The sequence below is a fragment of the Patiria miniata genome, unplaced genomic scaffold, assembly GCF_015706575.1.
Source record: "Patiria miniata isolate m_02_andy unplaced genomic scaffold, ASM1570657v1 HiC_scaffold_5, whole genome shotgun sequence".
Classification (NCBI taxonomy): domain Eukaryota; kingdom Metazoa; phylum Echinodermata; class Asteroidea; order Valvatida; family Asterinidae; genus Patiria; species Patiria miniata.
In genome coordinates, this window is record NW_024037072.1 from 23,255,720 (window position 1) to 23,281,936 (window position 26,217).

General features: G+C 41.0%; 1 protein-coding gene across 4 annotated transcripts in view; it reads left to right on the top strand.

The window, feature by feature from the left end:
- Positions 1–23,138, top strand: part of LOC119741650 (dynein heavy chain 6, axonemal-like) — a 126,775-nt gene extending 103,637 nt beyond the window's left edge. For all 4 annotated transcript variants that reach the window (XM_038217483.1, XM_038217484.1, XM_038217486.1 and 1 more), the window contains 14 exons: positions 9,012–9,156; positions 9,938–10,328; positions 11,205–11,444; positions 12,129–12,339; positions 12,952–13,054; positions 14,136–14,351; positions 15,004–15,201; positions 16,128–16,321; positions 17,050–17,270; positions 17,971–18,191; positions 18,999–19,212; positions 20,959–21,116; positions 21,705–21,851; positions 22,745–23,138. In XM_038217483.1, the coding sequence (XP_038073411.1) occupies positions 9,012–9,156; positions 9,938–10,328; positions 11,205–11,444; positions 12,129–12,339; positions 12,952–13,054; positions 14,136–14,351; positions 15,004–15,201; positions 16,128–16,321; positions 17,050–17,270; positions 17,971–18,191; positions 18,999–19,212; positions 20,959–21,116; positions 21,705–21,851; positions 22,745–23,005 (2,920 nt within the window). In that variant the 3' untranslated portion in view covers positions 23,006–23,138. The remainder of the gene's footprint in view (positions 1–9,011; positions 9,157–9,937; positions 10,329–11,204; positions 11,445–12,128; positions 12,340–12,951; positions 13,055–14,135; positions 14,352–15,003; positions 15,202–16,127; positions 16,322–17,049; positions 17,271–17,970; positions 18,192–18,998; positions 19,213–20,958; positions 21,117–21,704; positions 21,852–22,744) is intronic.
- The last annotated feature ends 3,079 nt before the right edge of the window (positions 23,139–26,217 follow it).

Sequence of the window (26,217 nt, forward strand, 5' to 3'; positions counted from 1 at the left end):
CCCTCAGTACCGCACACCCCGGCATACATTTACAGCATAAATACTCCATAATTTATGGGGAAAAAAGTATGTCGGTGAAGAGAAAACGGTTTTAATTTGTAAACCAAGACGAATAGTACAAAAAAATACGAGATTGTTCAGTCCCAGCTTGGACCACAGAATCACTCGCCTAGAAAAATCACACGCCTAGATAAATCACACGCCTAGAAAATGCAGGTGTGCCTTTTTCCACACGCCTGTGATTTTCAAATCAGAAGGACTCGGGTAACAATAAATAAATAAACTTTCAAACTGAGGTTGTTAACTTAGGCATAATTTGTAAAAAAAAAAATGCACCTCACATGTCTTACACAAATTGTATGAAACTGTGGAATAGTACTTTCTGCCGTCTCATTTTTGACTCAATTTGCTCCTGGAATGGCTTCTCAGAAATTGTATCTTTCCCTATTGTCCAAATTGAATGGCGATGGCAGCAACTTTATGATATGATTTTCTGCAACCACTCCATACATGTACGAGTACATAGACATACATACATGTACCGTATATATATATGTATGTTGTACATGCCTGTGCCATCCTTTGTAATGAACACCTTGCCCTGCTCATACCACCTTTGTGAAGGTGGGTCACATCAATGTCCTTTTAATGCTCATTATACATGCATGTATTTGCAGTGATTTTCATTTTTCAAACATGAGCACAAATGTTGTAACATTTGATAAAAATAACATTTGTCCTTCCGTTACCGTCCTTCCGTTACCAGTTTGGTAACGGAAGGACGTGATTTAATTAATTGTAATTAAAAAACGAGAAGTACAGAAGTGTCAGCTATAATGTCATATTGAAGGCCTACCTAAACTTGCTTTACATAGTAACTTTCATTGCATTCATGCTGCAAATTTTTAGAATAAATTAAAAATATGTATTTTTTCGGTAACGGAAGGACATGTTCGAAGGCTGAAATAATAGAAGTCACTGAAGCGAAACAAATTACGCAAAACGTTAAAAAAAAGTTTCAGTCAGTTTTTCATGACCTTTACTTTCTCATGACAGAAATTGATGGCATTAATACATATTCATAAATACCTCAGACAGTTTAGCCATTCCTATTGGTCGAGAGCCCGTCACGTGGCCGGTCTTAAACGGATGATAAAGACATGGCTAGCTGGTCTTAAACACTTTTCCAGTGTCACAATAAAATGTGGACTCCTAAAAATCCAGTGCCTCTTACCGTTTCATTGGTTGAACGTTCACAATCCTCACGTAGGCATGCGCAACACTACAAGCGAGTCAGAATTTTATAGTTCTAAAGTCAAAACGCAACGCCCCAGGTGCGTTCTGCGTGACATCGCGCAGAACATGTTACGCGCGCGTCAATCTCCATAAAAGGGTTGTTTACATCTTACTCGCCAGCTGAACATTCCATTATTTTGCTAGAGGGATGTTTCAAAAAGCATGAAGTGAACTTGTTGAACAAAATCGGGATTTTTTGAACGAATTATTTGATATTTTTTTACGGATAAGGTATTTATGAATGGGAATAAATATGTGCTCGGTCGGTATTTATCACTCTGTTTAATACCACTTAGAGTCTGGGTGCTGATAATTACCCTCGCCTCCGGCTCGGGTAATTATCAGCACCAAGACTCTAAGCGGTATTAAACGAGTGATAAAAACCTCCGGAGCACACATTTATTCCGTTATTTTTGTGAGTGTAATGGTAGAATACTTTCATATCACTATTAATCACATTTTTAGGATTAAAACAGGATTGTTACATAATCCTATTTTTGGGTACCGAAATGTATCAAAAATAAGATTCCGACTTCAAATCTTGAAAAAATAGACTTTTAGCTTTCATTTGACACCAAATTTGTTAAAGTCACATGAATTTGAATTTTTTGGTGTCATGTCCACTTTGGTGTGGAATTGCCCTATATATAAACATGATTTGCAAAAACAAACTTGTGAGCAGGTTGACAACTGAGGCTTAATTGGATAAAACAGATTACATAACATGCAACTCTCAAGCTAATAGAAAAAAGCGACGGGTTACTTGTTAACTGCACCAGTGGAGAATAATGACTTTGCTTGCGTAAATGGTGACGGAGGCGTACAAGTTATATTAAATCACTGTAAATTTTACTGCTTTCTTGTCACAGCCTGGCATTTTCACATCAGTGGCAAGTTGTTGACCAATGGTCTGATTAATTAGCTAATAGATTAATCAGTTGCTAATCAGCAGAGCTTACGTCAGGGAAGGGCAATAAGAGCTAATATTGATTTATCACCCTGACTGAGATTCCATCTGATGTATAGTTTAATTGCGTGACCCGCTGCTACATGTACATCAGATTCGAGCCAGCCAACTGATCCTGCAAGCTCGGTGGTCGAGTGGTGAGACGTCTGCACTAGAAAGCAGGAGGTCGTGGGCTTGAGTCCCACCCGAGTGATTTTTTTTCCCCAACTTTCACTCGGGAGGTAACACACTGCGTATACAGTGTTAAATACATTGGTGAAGGGACAAACCTAATATTGATTTATCGTCCCGACGCATATTCCATCTTTTGAATGTGTCACCTATTGTTTGTGTACAATGTAGATTACCGGTAATCAGAACTATATTTTTTTCTTTTGGCTGATATTACTTACTCATTTGTGATTGGTACCAGAGAACTACGGTAGCCTAGTTTGTTCCTACATGTGTCTCACTCACTGCCTGACTGACTGACTGACTCCCCCTTGTGAGCCGGGCAGTGCTATCGTATAGGATTACCTCATAATGAATTTGCCCAATTGAACCCATTGTGAATTAGCACAGCTGCATGAAAATACTTCCAGTGAAAAGCTTTCCTAAATCAATTGAATAGAATTTTGTGTGCTGTTGGACTAGCTATATATACTAGGCTTTCTTACTCTTGTTTTTCACACTTACACTGATGCTCCTGTGGAAAATTTTGAAATAGATAAAGTGAAATAAGGTGAAATAAGGCCAAAAAAAAAAATAAGTCGGTCTCTGGTCAGTGCGCGCGTCGATTTTAATCATGCGCGTCAATCTTTTTTTTTCTCCAAAATGTTCCGCGGTAGCTCCAACAGCGCCCTCTATTGCCGCACCTCCTCAATTTTTTTTACCAAAGAGCACCAAGGAATGGGAAATTGCACCAAGGCAAATGATCGAGAGCACCAAGGCAAATTATGGAGGACACCAATGTACATGAGGACACCAAAAAAGCAAAATAGTACCCCACCTTGTCTGTACAATCCAAGCTTGAAGAAAAAAAAAAAAAAGACGCGTCCCCGCGTCAATTCCGGAACTTTGGTCTGACCAGAGACCGAATATTTTTTTTTTTTGCCTAACAGTCAAATTAACAGAAAATTGATAATTTTTCCCCCAACAATTACTTGTGACTGGCTTTGAGAAATCAGGTCCAACGGTTGGTTTTGGTACCAAAATAAAGGTTGGTTAGTAATTCACACAAAAGGGAATGCGAAACAAATTTCACGTTACGAATCATTTGCTGTGAAGTTTCCTGAGTTGAAATATGTTCAACTTTTGCGAATTTACAGCGCAAATATTTGTCCTGAAGTCACAAATTTGCATTTGCGAACACAATTCGCACTTAATAGTGTGAACCGTCCTTAACTGTATGCCTCATACTAAACAAATTGATGTGCAAGCATGTTTATCAAGAAAGTATGTGCAAGCATGTTTATCAAGAATACATTATACATGTAGAGCAGATATGTACAACTTTTCCTCGCTTAAGATAAAATGTTGTAAAAGAATTTGTAGCAACTTCTTCATCAGATTTAGTCTGTACACGTTAGGGGTTGTGGTACCGGTAGTACCATGTAGTCAAAGCTCTTGTGTGTCATGTTGTGGTTCTGAAAAGAACCGCTTTGGTATTAAACGCGAAGTTTCAAACATGGTGCCCTGTCTGTCTTCTGGAGCAGATTTACATGTACATATGTACTGGTAGTCTACTCTTTGATTCTTTTGTCATTGTATCCATTTTGCAACAAAACATATGCAAGTAGGATATGGGTCATTCCGCCGGGTTGGGAAGCAGTGCATGTTACATCCATATATTTGGTTATACTATTAAAAGTATCAATGCATTCTAAACAATTGCTCAACATAATATTTGTCTTAAGGTGTTTCAATACTTGAGAAAGTTTGAAATCATTTGAAAGTATTTTGACAAAAATATGAGCAAAAATGTATTAATTCAGATGTAACATTGACACCGTGTCAATGTTACATCCAAATATTCTTTTTTTGCCATTTTTTACACGTATTTAAAATATTACCCAAACTGACATTGCATATTTACAACTGGACACCTAAGCACCAAGAAAAACTTTTGTTTTGGTATAGTCGGGGTTCAAATATAGCAAAAACAATACCTCAAGTGTGGATGTAACGGTGTAAAAAATCACTCAATGGAAGTGTGACATTGGGTTTTACACCATGTCATTGTTACATCCACACAACCAAGCTATCATTTCTGCTCCATTTGATACCTGACTACCGTAACAAAAGCCTTTCTTATTGTGTTGCATGTATAGTAAGAAGTACGCAAAGTGAATTTGGGTGATGTTTCGCAGAAATTTAAAAAAAAAGTACAAATGTCACATTTGGACGTAACACTGAGACGGTGTCAATGTTACATCCAAAATGACATTTTTTGCTCATATTTTTGGCAAAATACATTGAAATCATTTCAAACTTTCTGCAGTGGTGAAACACCCAACAACAAATATTATGTAGAGCAACTGCTAGCAAGGCATTCATGCTTTCCTTAATATGGTCATATGTCACACATTGTTCCCCAACCCGGTGGAATGACCCATATACCATAGAGCAAGGGACCGCTGTTGAATCCAGTAACATACATGTAAGTGCAACCTGTCTTGTTCATGTCAAGTCCTATTTAAAACATGGCCCAACTTAATTCAATTTGTTTGGATACTGAATAACTTATTACCTTAAAGGGGAGGGGTGCAGACTTTGAATTGTAGATAGTGTGTCTTTTCCAAGAGGTTTCGTTTCTTTTTCTGTTTGCTTTCTCTTCTCTTGAAGATTTGTGGAAATAGAGTGCAACAAATGACCCTTGCAACTGGAACAAATTTTGCCGTATTTTTTTTTTATTTAGTGGGTGGCATGGCTTGGATCATATGTGAGTAGAGTTGTTTGTTGATGCTCTCGTGTGCCACAGGGGTTTTTGTCTGGGAACTCCGGTTTTCCTCCCTCCGCAAAAATCAACACTTTCGATCTTGCTGTGTTCCATGGTAAGACGTGGGTCATGTCGGCTGTCTACATGTAAGGCGCCTTTACATGCCTGCAGCTCATTGTTGCTGCATCCCTCACAATTCAGCTTCTGCTGCAAGTAGAGACGATTATCCCAAATTTATTTATTTAGTTATCAGATTACTTTCTTTTTTTCAATTTTAAGATAGCCGCATGTTGGTTGAAAACTCGAAAGGTTTCACCGGACTAATCGGCAAGAGCGCCTCCCCGGTATCTGTGAAATTTTCCCCCGAATGATGCAGCGGAACACGGTTCTGAAGTGGGGGTGCATGGCGGCGTATATGATGGGATTCACACAACTGTTGCTAAGGAGAATAATGCCAGCGATGATGGCAAATGTGCCTTTCTGATCAAGAACCAGGCTTAAGTTGTACGGTACTACGCAGAGCACAAAGAAACAAACCACGTAGAACAGGTTCTTGGTGACTTCTGTCTGGAGTTTCTTGCGTTTCGGAGGCCGCACGAATGCCTGGGGTTCTTGGACTTCCATGACAACAGCCACATCAATGGGGTTAGTCCAGTGTCGGACTCTTTTGGTGTGGCTGTGAATGTGTTGGAAAACCCTCAGGTAACTCCAGAATATGGCAGAAACCTGGACCGGGAAAAACGTCACAAAAAGTACAATGCTGAAGTTGGGGGAGGAATCTGAAAGGACCCATGAACAGCTGGAGTTTTTTTGCTCAAAGCCAAGTCTGATGTAAGCGGTTGAAACCGGAATGAGGATGATACACATTGGTACTGTCCAGGTCATAACGATGGCCGCGAGAGTCCGTTGCCTACTGAAGAGCTTCCGATACCTGACCTTGCTTCGGGTTATCAGGAGGTATCGGTTGACGGCAATGAAGGCTAAATTGTTGATGCCGCACCCCAGGCAAAGGAAAAACTGGAAAGACGCAACTTTGCAAGGAACGTCTCTCACAGTTTGACTATCGACTAGTATTGCTGCAATCGCCACAGGAACGTAATATGTGCAAGTCAAAAGGTCAGAGATACTCAAATTGAACACAAACATGTTGGTTGCGTGCTGGAGTTTCTTGGATAAAATGACTGCGGCGATGACCAGCACGTTACCCGTAGTTCCAACGATGGAGATGATTGCGCAAACGGCAGCTGCGAGTTGTCGGCGGGAGTAATTTGCATACACCTCATCATACTGCGGACAGCAAGTGGTATTACTGGTATCATCCATTTTCGCAGGAATTCAAAGCAACCGTAAACTATGACTCGTGTGTACAACCATGAAAAATATTGATCTTAAGAAAGGTCAACAGAACTTGTCAAACTTGATTTCCTTTGAAATATACGAGGTTCCAGGAAAACCACTCGGCGATACTGATCTGACAGGCAGAGTTGAGTGCCTTCGTAATGCTGTCCTGATGAATAAAACAGTTACGACGTAACTGAAACAAGGAGCTCAACAATCAAATTCTATGTCTGCAATAGTGTTCAGTTCACATGTTGTTAACACTGTTCTCCGTTTGAGCATATCCTGGCCCAGAAGACGTGCATTATTAAGTTTCATCCCTATTAAACCAGGTTGCCAGGCAGTAAACAGTACGTTGCCTTTCATTGAACACATCAGTGAGATTGAGAAACGTGTTTCAAGTGACTAGATAACTCTGAAACAGTCACGGATGAATCACATGCATCATTCAAAATTTGATTACATCAAGGGGACATATGAATGCTCTTCAATATTTAACTCCATCAATAAGAACAAATGACCTCTTGAACATCACGCCGGTTGTTTAAAAATTGATGGATGAGACAGAAACATGGGCTATCAATTACAATATCTGCTTTTTCATTCGTGGTTTGCTTTCCAGGCAAAGCAGAAGTCACAGTACTGTTCAGTATTATGATCAGATCAATGTTATCTTCAAGCGTTGGCTTGACGACAGCTGGTTCGTTAGAAATTTTGTACTGAAAAAATTGTTTGGCAAAGAAAGAGATAGTTGATAAATAGATACTTTAGACGTTGCATTTGTATGAAACCTAGAAATATTAAAGTATGACCTATTTTTATTAAGCTTTTCATCTTATTTAGCCTAAAGGTTTTCCTATCAGTTGATTTCAGTTGTTCTCTTAGAATTAGATGGAAGAGGATAGTCTTCACTGGGTGATTGAATGTTTTTTGTAAACTGCCAACAATGGCGAAAAAAATACGGATGGCATAAATGTTACAAGTGTTTTGGACGTAAACAATTATTTAGAAACATGTTTTTGAAGACAAAAAAGACATGATTTTTGTGTGTAACGATAAAAATGGGGACAATCTTGTGACTTTCGTCATGTTCGTAGCGCCATAGCAATTGTTTCGTTTTTGTGTAGAAAGAAAAGGCATGTTTGTTTCTAACTTGCTGATAAAAACGAGGACAATCCTGTGACTTTCATAACGCTATAGCAATGATTTCGTTCACAGCAATTCGAGTTTGTTTATACATTTTCACGAAGTATTTTTTGTTTTGGTTTTTAATTTATTCATTTTACGTTCACATGCAAAAAAAAAAATCTTTGCCGACCCTACGTACAGCAAATTTTTTACGGTCGGTCAGGTTACCGGAAACACAGTATTTTGTTTGTTTGGCCTTAACACGAGGCATGAGAAATAACCATCAATTTCAGCATCGCACAATGGTTTATTGTCAAGTTGTCTCCTGTAGCGAATTATTTATCTTAGCACGATATCGCCACCACATATATTTTGTATCATGCTGAGCCTTATATTTTTGTCATACCTATGTTAATCATTTTGCAAATATGACGTGCGATCCACACATACTGGGGCATACGGTAACCCTTGTAGAAAGCGTTGGCTAAATATGGAACCCATTATTAGCAACTGCTGTACATTGTATTACATTGTATTACATTGTGTTTATTCACTGATAAATCCATTAAAAAGGATTGAGTACTCAGGCAGTTTGTCGGGGGTTACAGGGAGTAAATAGGCATGAGCAGTTTTAGGCGTTACAGTAGCTGATGGGTTTAATATTCAACAGGTGTGTGAAAGTTTTACACATTTGGATTCCAGTCCCCAGAGTAATATAGGATCATTTGCTCTTAATGCATTTTGTTCATTTTCAATAACACACCACTCGAAATTCAAAGAAGAACGTTCAAAACCTAACCTGTTTAAGTGTCAGCTCAGTGGATATTACACTGACAATTATTAGACAACAATGAAAAACCATGCACAACCTTTTGATCACAAAACCAGATTTTGTCTATAGAACTATTTTTCCAACGATCTGTCAATTGTTTGATCATTTGAAATCACCTACATTTTTTATTTCTGAATGGCTAACCAGACGGAATAATTTCACAGGGTGTTTAGTACCAGTGCAATCTTTAATCCCAATAGGTCTCTCTCAAAGACTGCCATCTTTGTAGGAGAACTGCAACTGCGTATTTTACGCAATCAAGCACGCATTGCGCAGTGTTGAAAATATTTCAAAAGCTCGCGCTTGTTGTTCGAAATACGACGCAGCCAATGCGCGTTATGCAAGTTGACGCTCACAAAATCCCGACGCACGTGGCTGGTCTGTAAGAAATGACATCATTTGAGTGAGACTAATATAAGCTTTTTGATAATAAGTTGGTAGGTTGATTACAAGGGATAAATGCAGATGATCTTATAGACCTGTAAATCAAACCATTTTAATATCTGAAATGTGCTATTTTTGTGATTTTTCAGAGTGGTCTCCAAAGCATTGTTTGCCCACCACCAGTTGGTCTTCTCCTTCATGCTGTGCACCAGCATCATGCGTTCCAACGCCCACGTCCTCGACTCCGCCCCCGGACCAGACAGCCTGACCCAGATGGGCTGTATCTCCTTGAAGGTAAAGAAGGCAACATTTAACAATTGTTGACTGCTATGATGTGGGATATGGCGTTGTAACCCCCGACAGGTGCATTGTACCCGAGGTGAAGCCAAGGGTACCATTTGCCCCGAGGGTGGGGAAAAAAACCCATGGACTATATCACAACAGACAACACTTATTTTGTTATGCCATGGTATTGTTTTGTATAACTTCTGATTTTTTAAGACACAACAATATAATTAAACTGCCAGTTTCGTAAATACAGGATATTTCTAATTTGACACCCCATGCATTTTAATTGAACAGTTCAGTGCATCGGTCTTTGATAATTATAGACGCATCTGAGTTGACATACATGGATCCGAGTTGACTCGCGCACACCCTCGCTAACATCACCTACCATGTGCGCCTATTCTAGCTATTTTGTTCAAAGCAGTAGTGACAGTAAAACTCAAAAGTCTTTGAGAATGAGCCATCATTTGACAAAATATAAATGTCATCTTTTCTTGAAAATTACACAATACCGGGCCCTACTATTTCACAGGAAGCTTGATGCCACAATTACATCCAAGTCTTACTTGTGGGATTCTGAACAACATCCAAAGAATCTTCCTGCAATAAAGTTTATTGGAATCCTGCAACTACATGAAATACTGAATACAGTGTGCCTGTTGCGATAACCTTGTCCGCAACTTGTCTGTTGTTTGAAGAGATGACTTTAAACATCAGACAAGGCTTTTTCAGAATAATTTGACATTCTTTTTTACATTTTTGCAAATCTCGTCCACTGCCTTGAAAGGAGTGGCAAGTCTTTCTTCAGGGTGGGGTCCTAGCAGCTAGCATGGATCCGGAGATCCTAGAGAAGCACGATGGGTTGACTCCCATGCAGCGTCTGGAAGCCACCAATCGTGCCTCCAGCGCTCGGGTGACCAGCGCTACCTCCCGGCGTTCCTCCGTGTCCTCCGTGGACAGCCGGCCCAGCCAGACTGGAGGTTACACCTCCGTGCCTCCCAAGTGGATTCCTGAGAAGGCCTGGCGGCAGTGCCAGTACCTGTCAGCTACCTTGGAGGCCTTCCAGGGCCTCTGTATGTACATCTTGAACTGCGTGGACCAGTGGCAGGCTTTCGCCAAGGCGGAGGATCCTTATAGGTTGATGGCTAGCAGGTTTACGTCCCAGGACAAACAGACTGGTAATGCAAATATGTAGGAGGAATTGATACTGTCATCAAATACCTTTACAGAACCAGTATTTGGGATGTATCTCATTTGATTGGTAATGCTGTTTCAGTTACTAGGGCTTGCCCCATAAGGAATAATCTACTTTTTGGATCTCGTTACAAAAAACAGATTTGCACTGCCTCGCCTGAACATTTTTACATGAAAATAGTATGCAAATATTGGTTTAAAATTAAGTGTCAGTATCTGTCATGCATTAAAATTTATGTGTAAACCAAAACAGTTTCTCTTATCTTATGTTTTTTGCTGGACCCAACGGGCCAGCCATAACGGTCCTCTGACTGACTAAGTCACTGCGTCACTGACTGAGTGACTGAGTCACTGAGTCCCTGACTCACTGAGTCGCTGACTCACTTAGCCACTGAGTCAGTTGTCACTGACTGAGTCACTGAGTCACTGAATGACTGACTGAGACACTGAGTGACTAATTGAGTCATGGAGTCCCTGACTGACTGAGTCACTGACTGACTGAGTCACTCAATACAAATGTGATGCAATCCAGCTACATGAGTCGTTTGTCAGGAATCTTCATTTGGAGATACAGGCCAAAATAGGGCCACTTCATCACATCACTTCTTCACATCTCATGGTGTCCCGACTTCCATAATTTTTTTAATCACAAGTGGTATCAGCATGCAGTTTTCACAGAAGTAATGCTGAGATTGTGCTCTTTTCAAATCTGTAATAAAAAAAATTTGACCGGGGTCGACAAACGACTCATTTAGCTTGATCGCATCACAAATAATGTCTTGAACTGAGATTTCTGGGTCCAGCTTGACTAGATAAGCATAATCTTTTTCTGATTGAATTTTTTTCATTTTTCATTCCAGGCCCTGTTCCACCAGACGCTAACCGTTCCTTGGGTAGCCCCTTCAACTGGGAAGTCCTCCAGCCATTCCAGCGTCTTATTCTTATCTCAGTGCTACGTCCTGACGCCTTGGTGTCAGCAATCCGCTCTTTTGTGGATGATCTGATGGGGAATAAATTCCTGTCAGCTGGTGGGTTTGACATGAAGGAAGTGTTTGATGAGTCCAGCGCTAAGCACCCTCTCATATTCATCTTGTCACCGGGTAAGAAACTCAGATGGAGGCTTTTGAGGTTGGTTAGTTGAGTTGGTGAGATGAGCTGGCTTAGTTGGTTTGGTTAGTTGGGGTTGGTTAGTGGAGTTGGTAAGATGAGCTGGTTTAGTTGGTTTGGTTAGTTGGGTCAGTTGTTGGGCTTGTTAGTTGGGTTGGTTAGTTTGGTTAATTATTTGGCTTGGTTAATTAAGTGCTTTGGGCAAATTGTGTTGGTAGTTGGTTTGGTTAGTTTGTTTAGTTGGTTTGCTTTATAGGCTTGGTTAAGTGGTTTCGCAAGTTTGGTTGGTGATTTTGGTGTTTTTTTTAGGTTGATTGCTGGCTTCTATAGTTAAGTTGGTTAATTGACTTGTTTGAGTTGGTACTGGGTTCGCAGGTTGGGTTGGTTATTTGTGTTGGTCAGTTGGGTTGGATTATTGACTCGGTCAGTTGACTCGATTAGTTGAGTTGGTTAGTTAGGTTTGTTAATTGACTTGGTTTGTTAAGTTGGTTTGGTTTGCCTGATGAGTTAATCAATCAATTTGGTTAGTTTGGTTAATAGTAAAGCCGCTCCTTAAAAAACTCGTGAATGGTTGTTATGAATCCTTCTGAAGCTGTTTAATCTGATCTTGTCTAGGCTCAGGATGTTCTAACTCAAGTCAAATCCTATCAACCAAACAAATTTTGTCCGTCTCTCAGGTGTGGACCCGACGTCGGAGCTGATGCGATTTGCCCGTGAGCAGCGTGGCAGTACCCTACATGTAGACATGATCTCCTTGGGACGTGGCCAAGGTCCCAAGGCAGAGGAACTGATTGCCAAGGCTCAGATACTGAAGGGGCGATGGGTGTTCCTGCAAAACTGCCACCTGGCGGCATCGTTCATGCCTAGGTTACAGGCCATCGTTGAAGGGTAGGTTGGGTTTTAATACACCGAACTTTAATAACTTAGTTTTGTAATTACCGGGCCCCAGGTCTTGTACAAGCATGTACCTGGATCCCTCCTATTATTTCTGTTATTGTTTATATAAATGATTGTTAATTATGTTTTTTGATATGAAAATAATTCAAGACATTTTTCATGATAAGTTCAGATCGTGTCTGAAATCCTTGTATACAGCACAGGATCCATGGAACAGTCTTTGAACTTTAACTTTCAAGAAATATTAATTTGGATCTGAAGCAAAAGTGGCCAAGCTTGACCTTCCCTTAATTTAGTGAAATCCTTTAAAAAAAGAAATTGTTTGATTTTCAAGGATCTGACATGCTTAGGGTTAATTATAATTACAATCTAAATCAGCAATCACTATTATTAATGAGTTGGAACAATTAAAGCTCATGCCCATTTCACAGGTGTTCGAATGGGGCAATGAGGCAGGTGTAATTTGAAAACTCTGGTCGAGAGAGCACCCAGTGCATGCATACCACCTGCGGGTGGCACACCTCAGTAATGGCTTCTCATTTTGATTGTTTGGTATATCTATTTTGGAAGGATTGAATAATTTGCTTTCATTTAAACCCACAGTTTCAGTAAGCCCAATGCTGACATCGATCCCCAGTTTCGGCTGTGGCTAAGCTCCAAGCCAGACCCGTGTTTCCCCGTTAGCATCCTGCAGACTGGAATGAAGGTAAGCCCTTGGTCCCCTACCCCTTACCCCTTCCCTCCACTCAATCCTTTTGTGACACATCAACGAAACCCAGTAAATACTCATTTTCAAGTTATTCATTTCCATCCTTGTCAAGTCATAGTTTTTAAATTAAAATAAAAAACAACACAGAATCACTCCAGCGTTGTGATGTGTTCGCACTAATTTTTTTTTGTGCAGGTGAAATTTCACCGGGTTCAAATTTATCCACTGTCAGCGATAACTTAATAATAATTTACCATTGTGTCAGTTTATTATAACGTCTTTTCACAGAGTTATAATCAAGCCATCACTACTCAGTCACAGATCACATCCCAAGTCCAGTCTCGAGTCACATCATGTGCAGCTTATTCTAATAAGCTAAAAATTGACCTACATTTGACTTGTCATTGACCTGTAATTGACATGGGTTGACTTGTGATTGAGCTGCGGTTGACTTGTGATTGACTTGTGGTTAAACTGTAGTTGACTTGTGATTGACTGGAAATTGACATACGTTTGACTTGTCATTAACATGTAATTGATCTGGGTTGACTTGTGATTGACCTGCAGTTGACTTGTGATTGACTTGTGGTTGGCTTGTGATTAAACTGTAGTTGACTTGTGATTGACTGGAAATTGACATACGTTTGACTTGTCATTAACCTGTAATTGATCTGGGTTGACTTGTGATTGACCTGCAGTTGACTTGTGATTGACTTGTGGTTGGCTTGTGATTAAACTGTAGTTGACTTGTGATTGACTGGAAATTGACATACGTTTGACTTGTCATTAACATGTAATTGAAATGGGTTGACTTGTGACTGACCTGCAGTTGACTTGTGATTGACTTGTGGTTGGCTTGTGATTAAGCTGTAGTTGACTTGTGATTGACTGGAAATTGACATACGTTTGACTTGTCATTAACCTGTAATTGATCTGGGTTGACTTGTGATTGACCTGCTGTTGACTTGTGATTGACTTGTGGTTGACTTGACTTGTGATTGACCTGTAATTGACTTCTGATCGGCATATTTTAGACTAGTTAACAACCACGTTAACCCTCGTGATTATCCCTGGCCAGATGACGGTGGAATCCCCCCAGGGTCTCAAGGCCAACCTCCTGCGTTCCTTGGCCAGCACTGTCTCAGAAGACATGTGGGACAACCCCTCCCCGGGCCCTGCCTGGAGAGACCTGCTCTTTGGTCTCTGCTTCTTCAATGCTGTCATCAATGAGAGGAGAAAGTATGGAGCCTTGGGCTGGAACATCACCTACGAGTTCAGCGCTTCTGACCTGGAGGTGGGTATGGTGTGGTGCTGTAGTCGAGCCCTTGTCAGAGTCTGACAGGCACACTGAAATATATGACTGTCTGCCACAGACTGGCTGTAAAGTTGAAAGATTGCACTGTTTTTATGCTGAATGGACATGTTTGAACAGTGCCCCTTAGAGTCAGATGGCTCCAAGCTGTCCAGAACTCCCTCCAGCGAAGTCATACGGTGCTTTATTTTTTTACTAGGAGTCACCCAAGTCGAGTCCTTATACTGCCCCAAACTGCCCCCACAGTCTATGGTTTTATGGTTTCATGGAGTAAAATAGTGTGATACAATGTAATGCAAGTGCAAGTGAGTTAAGGCGGAGTACAAGGAATTCATCCTGAGAACCAAGACACTGTTATCGGAGTACCCAATTTTTTATATTGTGGTTAGGAATTCGAGTTCTTTGCATATCAAGACATGTTTAAAATGTCAGAATATGTTCATAATTGATTACATGTGTTAGGCTGTGTTGTGAATTTTTGTTTACTATGTCACATGGCAGATCTCTGGCTCTGAATTGCCATCAGCCATCACGAGAGATTTTGAGGCTGTGTTCAACAGAGCCGTGACATTTGGCCTATTTGTCTTTTATAATCAACAACTAAGCAGAAATCTCCCTTTTTCTATTCATCAAGGTATCCATCCAAGTCCTGCAGCTCCTCCTGACCACCCACCAGGATCCCCCCTGGGAAGCCCTCCGCTATCTGACCGGTGAGGTGGCTTACGGAGGCCGAGTCACCGATTCCTGGGATAGACGCTGTCTCATCAGCATCTTGAATTCCTTCTACTGCTCCGAGGCGCTCCAGCCAACTTACAGCTACTCTCCCGACAAGGTAAGAATGTGGATTCCAGGCAATGGAATAACTTTAGGGACGTGGGAGCTAACCCCCCCCCCCCCCATCTTGTGGCCTTTGCGCCCCCCCCCCCAACTTGTGGCCTTTGCCCCCCCCTCCACTTGCGGCCTTTGCCCCCCCCCTCCACTTGAGGCCTGTGCTCCCCTCCACATGTGGCCTTTGCCCCCCCCTCCTCCACTTGAGGCCTGTGCCCCCTCCACATGTGGCCTTTACCTCCCCCCCCCCTCCTCCACTTGAGGCCTGTACCCCCCCCCCTCCACTTTAGGCCTGTGCCCCCTCTGCTTGTGGCCTTTGGGCCCCCATCTGAATTTGAGGAAAGTCAAAATGACTGACTCCCTCCAGAAATTGAGGTCTGCCAAGTGCCTCCCCCTCCCCTGCACATTCAACCCCAGTTATGCAAATGAACCTGGGGTCAGTCTTATGGAGCTCCCATGCAGGCACAGAAATCTGCTCAGCACAACTCAATTTTGCTTAATAGCAAAAACAGGTCACCAGCCAAAATGTCACACAAACGTACAATGGTTGTAACTGGTTCTCGTCTGATTTTTGCTTAGCATGTAATTGTGCTCAGCAAGATTTTCTACTTAGCAGCGCCGTGAAATTGGGCCCTGATGCACATTGCTTCATTGTAACTCATTCTCAGCTGAATATTTATTGCTCAGTGTTTTATTTGGGGCGGAAAATGAAGTTGGAAAATAAGGCAAACTTAAGAATGCTCCTACAAAGAAAATATAAAGTTTTAAAAATGTGTTTAAGATGTTATGTATATAAATGATATTAATGAAAGGCTAAACTTTGACCAGAAAAGTATCTGCAGGAAATCAGCTGCCAAGATGCTTTTAACATAAACTTTTGTGTCCAATATCAAATTGCTGAAGACTTATGAAATAATTTCATGTTTTTAGGTATACCATCCCCTGCCGAGCCGTTTCTCCTTAGCGGAGAGTCGTCAATATATTGAGGGCCTACCGGACACTGATTCTCCGGAGGTGTTTGGGATGCACGCCAACGCCGAGAAGGCTTACAGAGAGAGCCAAGCTAAGAGACTAATGGATACGGTGCTCAGTGTACAGCCGAGACTGACAGCTCAGATGATTGGGTGAGAAACGCTGTTACTGTAGTAGTCCAATCATTATCCAAGTCCACAAATATGATTAAATATAACATAGAGAATATCACAAGAGAATTTGCGAGTGTCATAAAAGTCATACCTCTCGTCAAATTTGAAAAGCTCTATTCAAATGAACTGTAAGGGGCATTTCTTATTTATTGTCAATCTCCTGTTTCTCATTATTGTAATTGACTTGTGACTGACTCCACACTAACTCCCTTTGACTAGTGTTTGGCTTGTCGTTGGTTTGTTTGTGACTTTACAATAGCTTGTCATGGACTTGTGATCTCTTATTATTGATTTGTGGTTTGTCATTGACCTGCCATGTTCTCGTTATTAATTTGTCATTAACTTGGGATAAGTTCTATTGATTTGTGATTGACATGTTACTGACTTGTCATCGACTTGTGATAGACTTGTCATTGGTCTGTCTGTCATCGACTCTTAACTGACTTGTCACTGAGTTTGGATAACCTCTTTGTGATTTCTGATCGTTTTTCATTCAGTTTTCATTGACTTGTCGTTGACTTGTTATCGTCTTGTCATCGACTTGTCATTGACCTATCATTGACTTGTCATTGACCTGTCATTGACTTGTCACTGACTTGTCATTGACTTGGCATTGACTTGTCATTGACTTGTCATTGATTTGTCATCGACATGTCATCAACTTTTCAATGGTTTGTCATTGCTTTCTCATTGACTGTATTCTGCAGAACTGGAAAGAGTGACGACGAGATCGTCTTGGAGCTTGCGGTTGACATCCAGCACCAGCTCTCAGTCAGCATCCAGGGGGAGGAGGAGAAAGACATGGAGAGCAAGAAGGAGGCAGGGAGACGGGGGAGGTCCAACACCCAAGGCATGTTCCCTGGACTGGGCTACGGGGGTACTGGCACAGGCTTTGGCACTGGTGCCAAGAAAGCGGCCGAAGCTAAAGGTGAGATGGGAGTGTGGTTGGTAATAACAGTGTTGTAGTCAAGTCTTTACCCAAGTTGTCAAATAAACTGAAATATAAGGCTGTAAAGAACTAGAAGGAATCCAGCCTTTTTGTCAATGCTTCGCTGACTGAGTACTTTGAAGGAATAGCAGATGAGTGTTCATTGTAAGACTTGAGTGGGTGTTGTGTTGAAAGAGTGGAGACTGAAAGTACTTTCAGAAAGTTTATGGATTCCCAACCCCACTTAAAATCCCATTCCCACTGTGTTTTTTGTGTGAAAAAGTCCTCAAAGGGAACCTGGCTAGATGCATATTATACTTAAAAAGTTGAACAAAGTAATTGACTTTCAGCGGGATTTGAACCTGCGACCTCCAGATCACCGGACCAGACCTCCAAGGGCGGATCCAAGGGAGGCCATGCCCACCCCCCCCCCCCCCTCAAAAAAGTGACGTTGCAATAAAGGCAGGCACTGCGCACTCCACCATCGTTTCCTCAAAAAAACTTTGGTTACAGTGGTCAGAAATTGCCTCAGATCGCACCACAGAGCATCTTGAATCCAAAATGACTTCGGGGCCACATTACCAGGGCTGGATATAGCTAAGTTGGTAGAGCGACGATACAGTGTTCCGGAGGTCATAAGATCAAGTCCTGCTCTCTTCAATTTCTTTGCTCGGCCTTAACTTGTTTTTGTTTATTTCAGCTGTTGTCCAAGAGGATCCTTTCAGTCAGGAGCCAGAGGCCCCCTCAGCCCTGCTGACTGTCCTGAGACAGGAGCTGGATCGCTTCAACAGACTTCTGTCTGTCATCCACGGCAGCCTGGCGGCCCTGTGCTTGGCCATCAAGGGTGAAGTTGTCATGTCGGAGATACTGGAGGAGATGTATAAGGCGTTACTGCATCACAGGGTGCCCAAGACGTGGCAGGTTAGTAGTGAAAGGCTACAGTCAGGGGACAATACTGGATTTGCTAATCCCGGGCAAAAGTGGTCAAGCCGCCGATGCGGTAGAGGGGGCAGTTAACTAGATAAATCAAATCCAGTCTTCAGCAGCTGATTTCACGAAAAAATGTGCAGCTTGCGCTATGCATAAGACTTACGAAACAATTTTGTTGCGCCACTGTGCAATAAACTTACGATCGATTTCACGAAATTTGGCGTGGCTGCGCAACGTTTTAAATAATTTAAACATATGAGTGAGGATAATAACAGCATTTACGATGCCTGTTTGTGTGTGAATTTGTTCGTTCGCGAAACAGATCACCTCAGCCTGCCATTTTGAAAATAATGTTGTCTGACCCTCTACGGAATCATTCGGCAACACTAAAAATGGCCTCGTGCCCCTTTGGAAACTCTCACACTACACTAATCTCATTCAAAGTGAGCAACCGGGCTTTCAGTTTCCATTGTTGTTGCTTTCGACATGGCAGTCCCTGGCGGGTAGGTGTTTGTGTGTGTTCCATATGCGTGTAAAATAATCTAAAGTCTTTATTACGAACGAAAAAGGTTACCGTACAGAGGAGCCAGTTGATTGGCCAAGATCCATTGATCACGCCCCTTCGTTTCAGCGAGGAATGTGATTGGACAGGACGACCGTCATGACGAGCTGTCACAACGAGCCGTCATGACTAACCGTCCAAAACGAAAGAACGCTAAAGCAACCAAAAATAAAGGTGTTTTTTTTCCAGCTACTTTTATTTTTCCATTTGTTTTTCTGCTTCCCATCACAAACCAGCAAGCCGCCTATGAGTCCTGCAAGCCCCTGGGTTCCTGGGTAGCCGACCTCCAGCGCCGGGTAGACTTCTTCGCCAAATGGTCCGACCTGGTGTCGGAGGCCAAGGAACGCAAGGCCAAAGGTCAGAGCCAGCCCTCGGTGGAGCCGGCCGACATTGACGCCCTACGGGAACAGCCTCGCAGCTTCTGGCTGCCGGGATTTTTCTTTCCTCAAGGTTGGTAGCGAAAAAGAATTTAAATTACTCCTTGCACCAGCCTGTCAAAGTTTATTGGCTGGACTTGCAGGAGCCAGCCTTTTGTCTTCTGACTGGCTGAGTGACTGGCTGAGGCTGTGTCCAATTACATGGCTACGGCTTGATATTACACACGAGTCTATGGGAAGTGGCTGTAGCCGCTACCATAGACACGTGTGTAATTTCAATTACTTGGCTATGGCTTGATATTACACACGGTCTATGGGGAGTGGCTGCAGCCGCTACCATAGACAGGTGTGTAATTTCAATTACTTGGCTATGGCTTGATATTACACACGAGTCTATGGGGAGTGGCTGCAGCGGCTACCATAGACAGGTGTGTAATTTCAAGCCGTAGCCAAGTAATTCGGACATGGCCTGACTGACTGACTGATCCACTGAGTATAAATACTGTCCTACGCTGAGACTTTTCCAGTCCAGCTAAACTCCAAGCCCAGTCTGGTTTTTCCATTTTCCTTTTATGAACCAAAAAATCAAGAATCAATTGTTTATCTTTTTAAAATTACATTTCGCCATACTACATCTATCTGGCACAGGGTATGTTGTAGAGTTTGTCAAAGCTCTTCTGAAAAGCTTGTGAGTTGAATTGGGACTGGATGACTGGTGATGGACTTGCAGGGACTTGTGATGGACTCGTCTACATCCCTGATCTAGCGCAAATTTCATCTTTCAAAACATTGATTGCAGTACCCACTGATTAGATTCACACCAGCCAGCCTACTACTCTGGCTGGTTTGGTTGAGAGGCTTAAGTCATCTGCAATAGCTCTTATTCAAATGACGTCATTTCCTACAGACCATCCACGTGCACCAGCATTTTGAGCGTCAACTTGCATAACGCGCATCGGCTGCGTGGTATTTCGAACACATTTCGAGCAACAAGCGCGCGTGTTTGGAACATTTTCAACACTGTGCAATTTGTGCTTGACTGCGTAAAATACGCAGTTGCAGTTCTCCTACAGAGATGGTCGTCATTGAGCGAGCCTTGTAGTGAATCAGAGATTGTGGGTTCGACTCTCAGCTGAGCATTCTTGTGAAATCGTTTTGTGCGCTCTAGGAGAGCACTGAGTACACAGTCGTTACAAAAAGATGTTGGTGAAGGGGGGAAGTTAAAATTAAAATCAGCTACTGTAATTAACAGTCCCTTTACCCTAAATGAACTTGTCTTTCTTTTACTATCTCACAGATGGCGTGCTAATTTAGTGGGAAAGTCAACATTTTACTGCACCCTCAGTTAAAACAATTTTCATTTTCAGAAAATGGTAGCCAAATGTAGATAAGACATCTGCCAAGAAAATATCCTGAAGACTTGACAACAACAAAAGTGTGGTAATAACAGGAAAAATGTAAATCAATATTAGGTTTTGCCCTTCACTGACGTATAAATAGGAACAATGTAAAAAATTAGTTACAAATTTGTTTACACAATAATTGCAGCCTGTGAAGATTTCCTCACGTAGCCTTTATCTGCCATATCTTAACTATCAAGTGAGAAGATTTATTTTCAGGACTGTCGCGTTGTGTATTACCTGTTGTTATATCCGTGCCATGTCTTTGCAAAATATTTTAATGCTCTTGCAAAAATTGCTCAAATACATATTTTCATGTTTGCTTTATAAAACGGGGCGCCTATCAGTTCAAAAAGTTTTTCTTTTTTTTTCAAAACGAATTTGAAAAAATTGTAACTTCTTCCTTTTTTTTTCAACAGGTTTCCTGACCGCCGTTCTTCAGAATCACGCTCGCAGGGAAGGCGTGTCTGTCGATTCATTGACCTTTGACTTCAAGGTCATGGCCGGGGTCGATGACACGGAGGAGACACTCAGTAATGTGGAGGAGCACATCAATGTCAGAGAAAATGCCTTCAAGGTTGGTCATCTGAAAAATTTTCACTTCAATTTTAACACGTGTTTGTCTACAGTTGCTATTTTGTTCCGCATTTTCCAAATAACTGTACACGATTCACAAGTTTGTTTACAGAAGTTCAGCCCCACATTTTACAAAATGCGCCGACTTATTGAACTTGATCATGAAATTTAGCTGTGCGTTTGTTTTTTTTTTCATGTTTTTTTCTTTCAGCCACCTTTCCTTGCTTTAATGAGGTTACAATTTTCATAAGAAAAAACTTTCATGAACAAAATTGTGAAATCATCTTAAGCATAAGCAGTGATACAGCTGCTTGAATGGATAAAAAAAAATTTCATCAGGGCCCAATTTTATGGAGATGGAATCAGAAAATTTGGCTCGCCTAGTAAAAAAAAGAAGCTTATAGCCAGTTACTTCATAAATGAACATTTCCAGACATTTTAACTGGAAGTCAGTTTACCTGAGAAAGTATATTCATCAGTGCTCAGTAAAGGTTTGTGCAAACTGGCTCCATGAGATTGTCCCAACAGCCTTCTCGTTATCCACCATGTTTTCTCGGAAAGTAATCTTCCCTTCTGTTATTTGTTACAGGGTGCCAGCCCACCGGCAGATGGGGTACTGGTTTTCGGTCTGTTCCTTGACGGAGCACGCTTTGATCTTGCTACCTACATGCTCCAGGACTCCAGACCAGAGGAGCGATTCTGCCGTTTACCCGAGGTCCACTTCATCCCAGTACAGGTGAATCTTTGTTTTCTCGGAAAAATGTCATCAATTTCACCGAATCCAAAAAAACTAGAACTTGTTTGTCACATTCAAATATTGTGTCAAATTTTTCAATCTTCTCAAACAAAATGAGAGGAAAACAAAAAAATATTCAATTCAATTCAATTTAATTTGAAAGTTAAATGTGGAGGGCGCTGCACCGTGCCAACCACTCGTCTCTGCAAAATTGTCTGTTGAAGCTTACGATTGTTCCTGTTTTATGTTACTTTTTGGTGTGCCTGGTGCTACCAAGTGTTGTAGTATGGCTTCCAGCTCAGTTTTAGTGTGGCAATTTGTCGTCGTGTTTCTTACTTGTGGTGTATTTTGTAGCGTTTTTAACATTCATTTAACTTTCAAACCTAAACATTCTGTTGTATAATCTCCATTTCTGTTGTATTATATCTGTTATTACATGAATTATTCAGTTATTACATGAATTTTAAAACAGTTTAGTAATTGTAAAGTATGTATCACATTAAAATCAATCTGTGATCTAACAAACCCATAATTTTGACCAAATGTAGAAACATCATCATACCGTACAAGGACTAACCCCCCAAAAAAACCAAGCAGACAAAAACAGAAACCAGACCAACATACAGACAATCCACCCAACCAACAACCAGACCAATGAATACAGTAACTCGAACGACTCGCCCGACAGAGGCATCAACAAATACAACCCAACACATGGCCAGCCCAAGACAGTGCTCGAAGAATTCCATATTACAAAATACAAAGTAGAAGAACTATTCCAAAAAAATGAATTGTCACTTCATATAAACATAAACATTGCTCTGTTGCAGTTTCACACTCGATTTTGGACTGTAACCAATTCTCATGGTGAACCATTCTCTCCTCCTTCTCAGGCGTCTTTAGAAGGTGTCGCCCCACCCTCTGTCTCCTCAGCTGCACCCACCCCTAGCCCCGCCCAGGAAGAGGGAGGCAGTACCCCCTGGACCGGCACATTGTACGAATGCCCTCTGTATCGGACCTCCCAGCGCGCTGGTACCCTGTCCTCCACTGGTCACTCTACCAACTTTGTCACTGCCATCCATCTGCCCACGTCGCAGCCGGCCGATCTCTGGATCACCCGAGGGGTGGCGTTGTTGTGCCAGCTGGATGATTGAAGATAGCGCTGCTGTTCAGATTAACCCATCAGCACCTGTACTACATTGTATTACATTGTATTACATTGTATTACATTGTATTACATTGTATTACATTGTATTACATTGTATTACATTGTATTACATTGTATTACATTGTATTACATTGTATTACATTGTATTACATTGTATTACATTGTATTACATTGTATTACATTGTATTACATTGTATTACATTGTATTACATTATATTACATTGTATTACATTGTATTACATTGTATTTATTGCCTGATGAATTCATAAAACCATACAGTACTTGGGTGGTTTGGGGCGGTACAGGGAGTAACAGGCAGGGTGGTTTGGGGCAGTATGTACTAATGGATCAAAATGAATCTACACATGAATTGTGGAGAATTATACAAATGTGACCAAATTCCACCAAACGAGTATTAAGGAAAAAAGTTTCTTTTTTTCATTGATTAGTTTTCTGTACAGTCCTGTGCTTCATTTAGATATATTGCTCATTTTGTGACATTGTAATATAAGCAGATATTATGTTGATGACAACCTGTTTCATTGTGAAAGATTTGTCAGGTGGCCTATTATACAACAAGATATGAGCATGCATATAAATGTGGCATGGTGATGTTACTGAATGCAAAGCACGATATTCTTGGCCTCATCAGTACTCAAGGCTGTATCATCGGATACTTCTGACTAAATGACATTTACGGTTAACAGAGTGCACACTGCACACTTGTGTGATATTTATCCACTAATTTTTTTGTTTTCTGATTGAATTGATAAAGATTTAATATATGAGTATGTAACACAGATGATACAGATTTTGAAACTTTTCCATATGCTTTTGTTGTTTCAGGTGGCCTTACATCAGTTTTGCATGTGACATTTTGTAAATGTTAAAGGCGTTTCACTTGTAAATAGTCCATTTGTTTTTTAGGGAGGTGTGGGGGTTCTTTCCCTGCAAATATAATTTGTACTTCTGATAGATATATATGGCTATTAACTTATTTCCGTCCATTTGTTTTATATTTTTAAAGATGAATCTTACAAATTCAGTCAGTGAAATTGTCACTGTCTTTCAGAGATGTATATGCTTTACGTCCTGTGGATAACATAAAATTGTAAAAGTAGAGTGCCTCATACAGTCCGTCCTTTAGAATTTTCAAAAACAAAATGTATTTTAAGCTTCACAGTTTGTTGTAATGAAAGAATTTTCAAGATGACTGCAGAAATCATTGGAAATTGCTATCATATGAACATGCTTATTAAATGTTCTCAAAGTTAGCATGATACAGGGAAAAGTAAGGTAGCACTTAAATGACTAACAAGAATAAAACATTTCCTAAGCTAAATTTGTAGCTACAACCAGTTCATCAGATATCATTGCGAAAGCATATGCAAACATTATATTCTTGTAATAATCATGTATAGTGCTACCTAATACTTCTCCATGTGTTTATGCCTGACTAACCACAGATGCCAACCCCAATTCAGTATGGTTAACATATGGGATTTCAGATTCCACTCTTGGTCCTTCTATTCAACATATATTAATTATTCTATTCTGTGAAAGAATGTGCCTTCATTTTGTTTAAATCAGATGAATCTTTGACCAATTTTCTACCAGTTCCAAGGAGAGCTTGCTTCCAACCACTTTGTATATATCTGTGCAAATTCAAATTCTATTTGTACAAATTGATACCTGATGACTGTATATTCTCCTGGTTTCGTTTTGCTGTGTATAGATTTATTCTATTGTAAAACCGTCCATTTGAAATAATTAAAAGAAGTGATTATTAATTCAATTAATTTTGATTCTCGATCCTGTAACTGGGAAACAAACTCATACTTTAGTTGTCAATCCCGATGGCTGGTACACATTTTCAATAGTGTAGTTCTGCCTGGTCATAAATCATTCACCATACCTCCCACCTTTCACTTTTAGCTAGGGTGTTCCATATCTGTTAGACTTGGCCCAAGTCTGGGTTGCGCTCGGTCTGTGCCTGTAGTAATTGCACGCATAGCGCAGTACGTACCAAGACATGTCTATCTTTGGTACGAACAGTACAACGTGCGCCCTCATGTGTCTAATCCATTCTACACAAAATCCCAAGCGCCGGGGGTTTTGTGCACAAACCTTATCAGACGGCTTTTCACGCTCAATTGACCGGCAAAAACTGCAAACCTCAGCAGTGCCGGACCAACTTTTACGAGAATGTGTTCGTAATGGGACGGTGGTCATCTCGCTCGTGGGCTTTCAAAAAGAACTTTCCAATTGGGAAAGACACTTTGGAAACATCCAATCAGTTTGGATATTATACTTCTTGAGTTTTAAAGGGAAGATACAACATTTGCAAACATCAGAAAACGAAATGATCAAATTATCACGAAATATCTTACTGGATTGTTAGGGAATGACAGTCTAAAGCATCCTGTAAAGTTGTGGCTCCTGGTGTGCTGACGTTTTCAAGAAAAACTGTATTTTTCCAACGCTGGTCGGCCGACCAGCGTTGGAGAAAACTGGCCTTTTTCAAAAAGTGCTTCTCCTTTTTTATATTTAGTTCGTCTGCATTTTCTTTGCAATTGAATACACACATGTGAAGACTAAAACCCTGCTAGACTGATTCTCTGATCTTACAATTCCCCAAAGTCTATCAATTTGTCCGTTTTATCTTAAGTGGGGTCAGGGAACCAGACTACAATAATATGATTGGTTTTCTTGGTTTTTCCAGCATCTACGAACCCAAAACGTGAAACAAGTCAGAGTAACAATATTTTCTATAACATACTAATCCTCCAAATCCATTTATTTCTGAAAATTGCAGCAAAAGCAAATGTTGTTTTTACAATATTTTATTACTATTATTTTTCGATGTGTGTGTGTGTGGGGGGGGGGGGAGAGGCGGGGCTAGATAGACGATATATCCGAATGGCGCAATTAGACCGACAGCGCGGGCGCAATTCGGTAGGGGGTTGCCTTCAGGAGTAGGCAAGTTGGGATTGGTTTTGAGGTCAAAAGGTCAAAGGTCAAGGTCACCGTGGTGAGTTAAAGGTAAATGGTTTCCGGATGATAACTTGAGTTAGAAATGAGATTTTGGTGTCTAACTTTGGTAGGAGGTTGCCCTTGGGAGTAGGCAAATTGGGATTGGTTTGGAGGTCAAAAGGTCAAAGGTCAAGGTCACTGTGGTGAGTTGAAGGTAAATGGTTT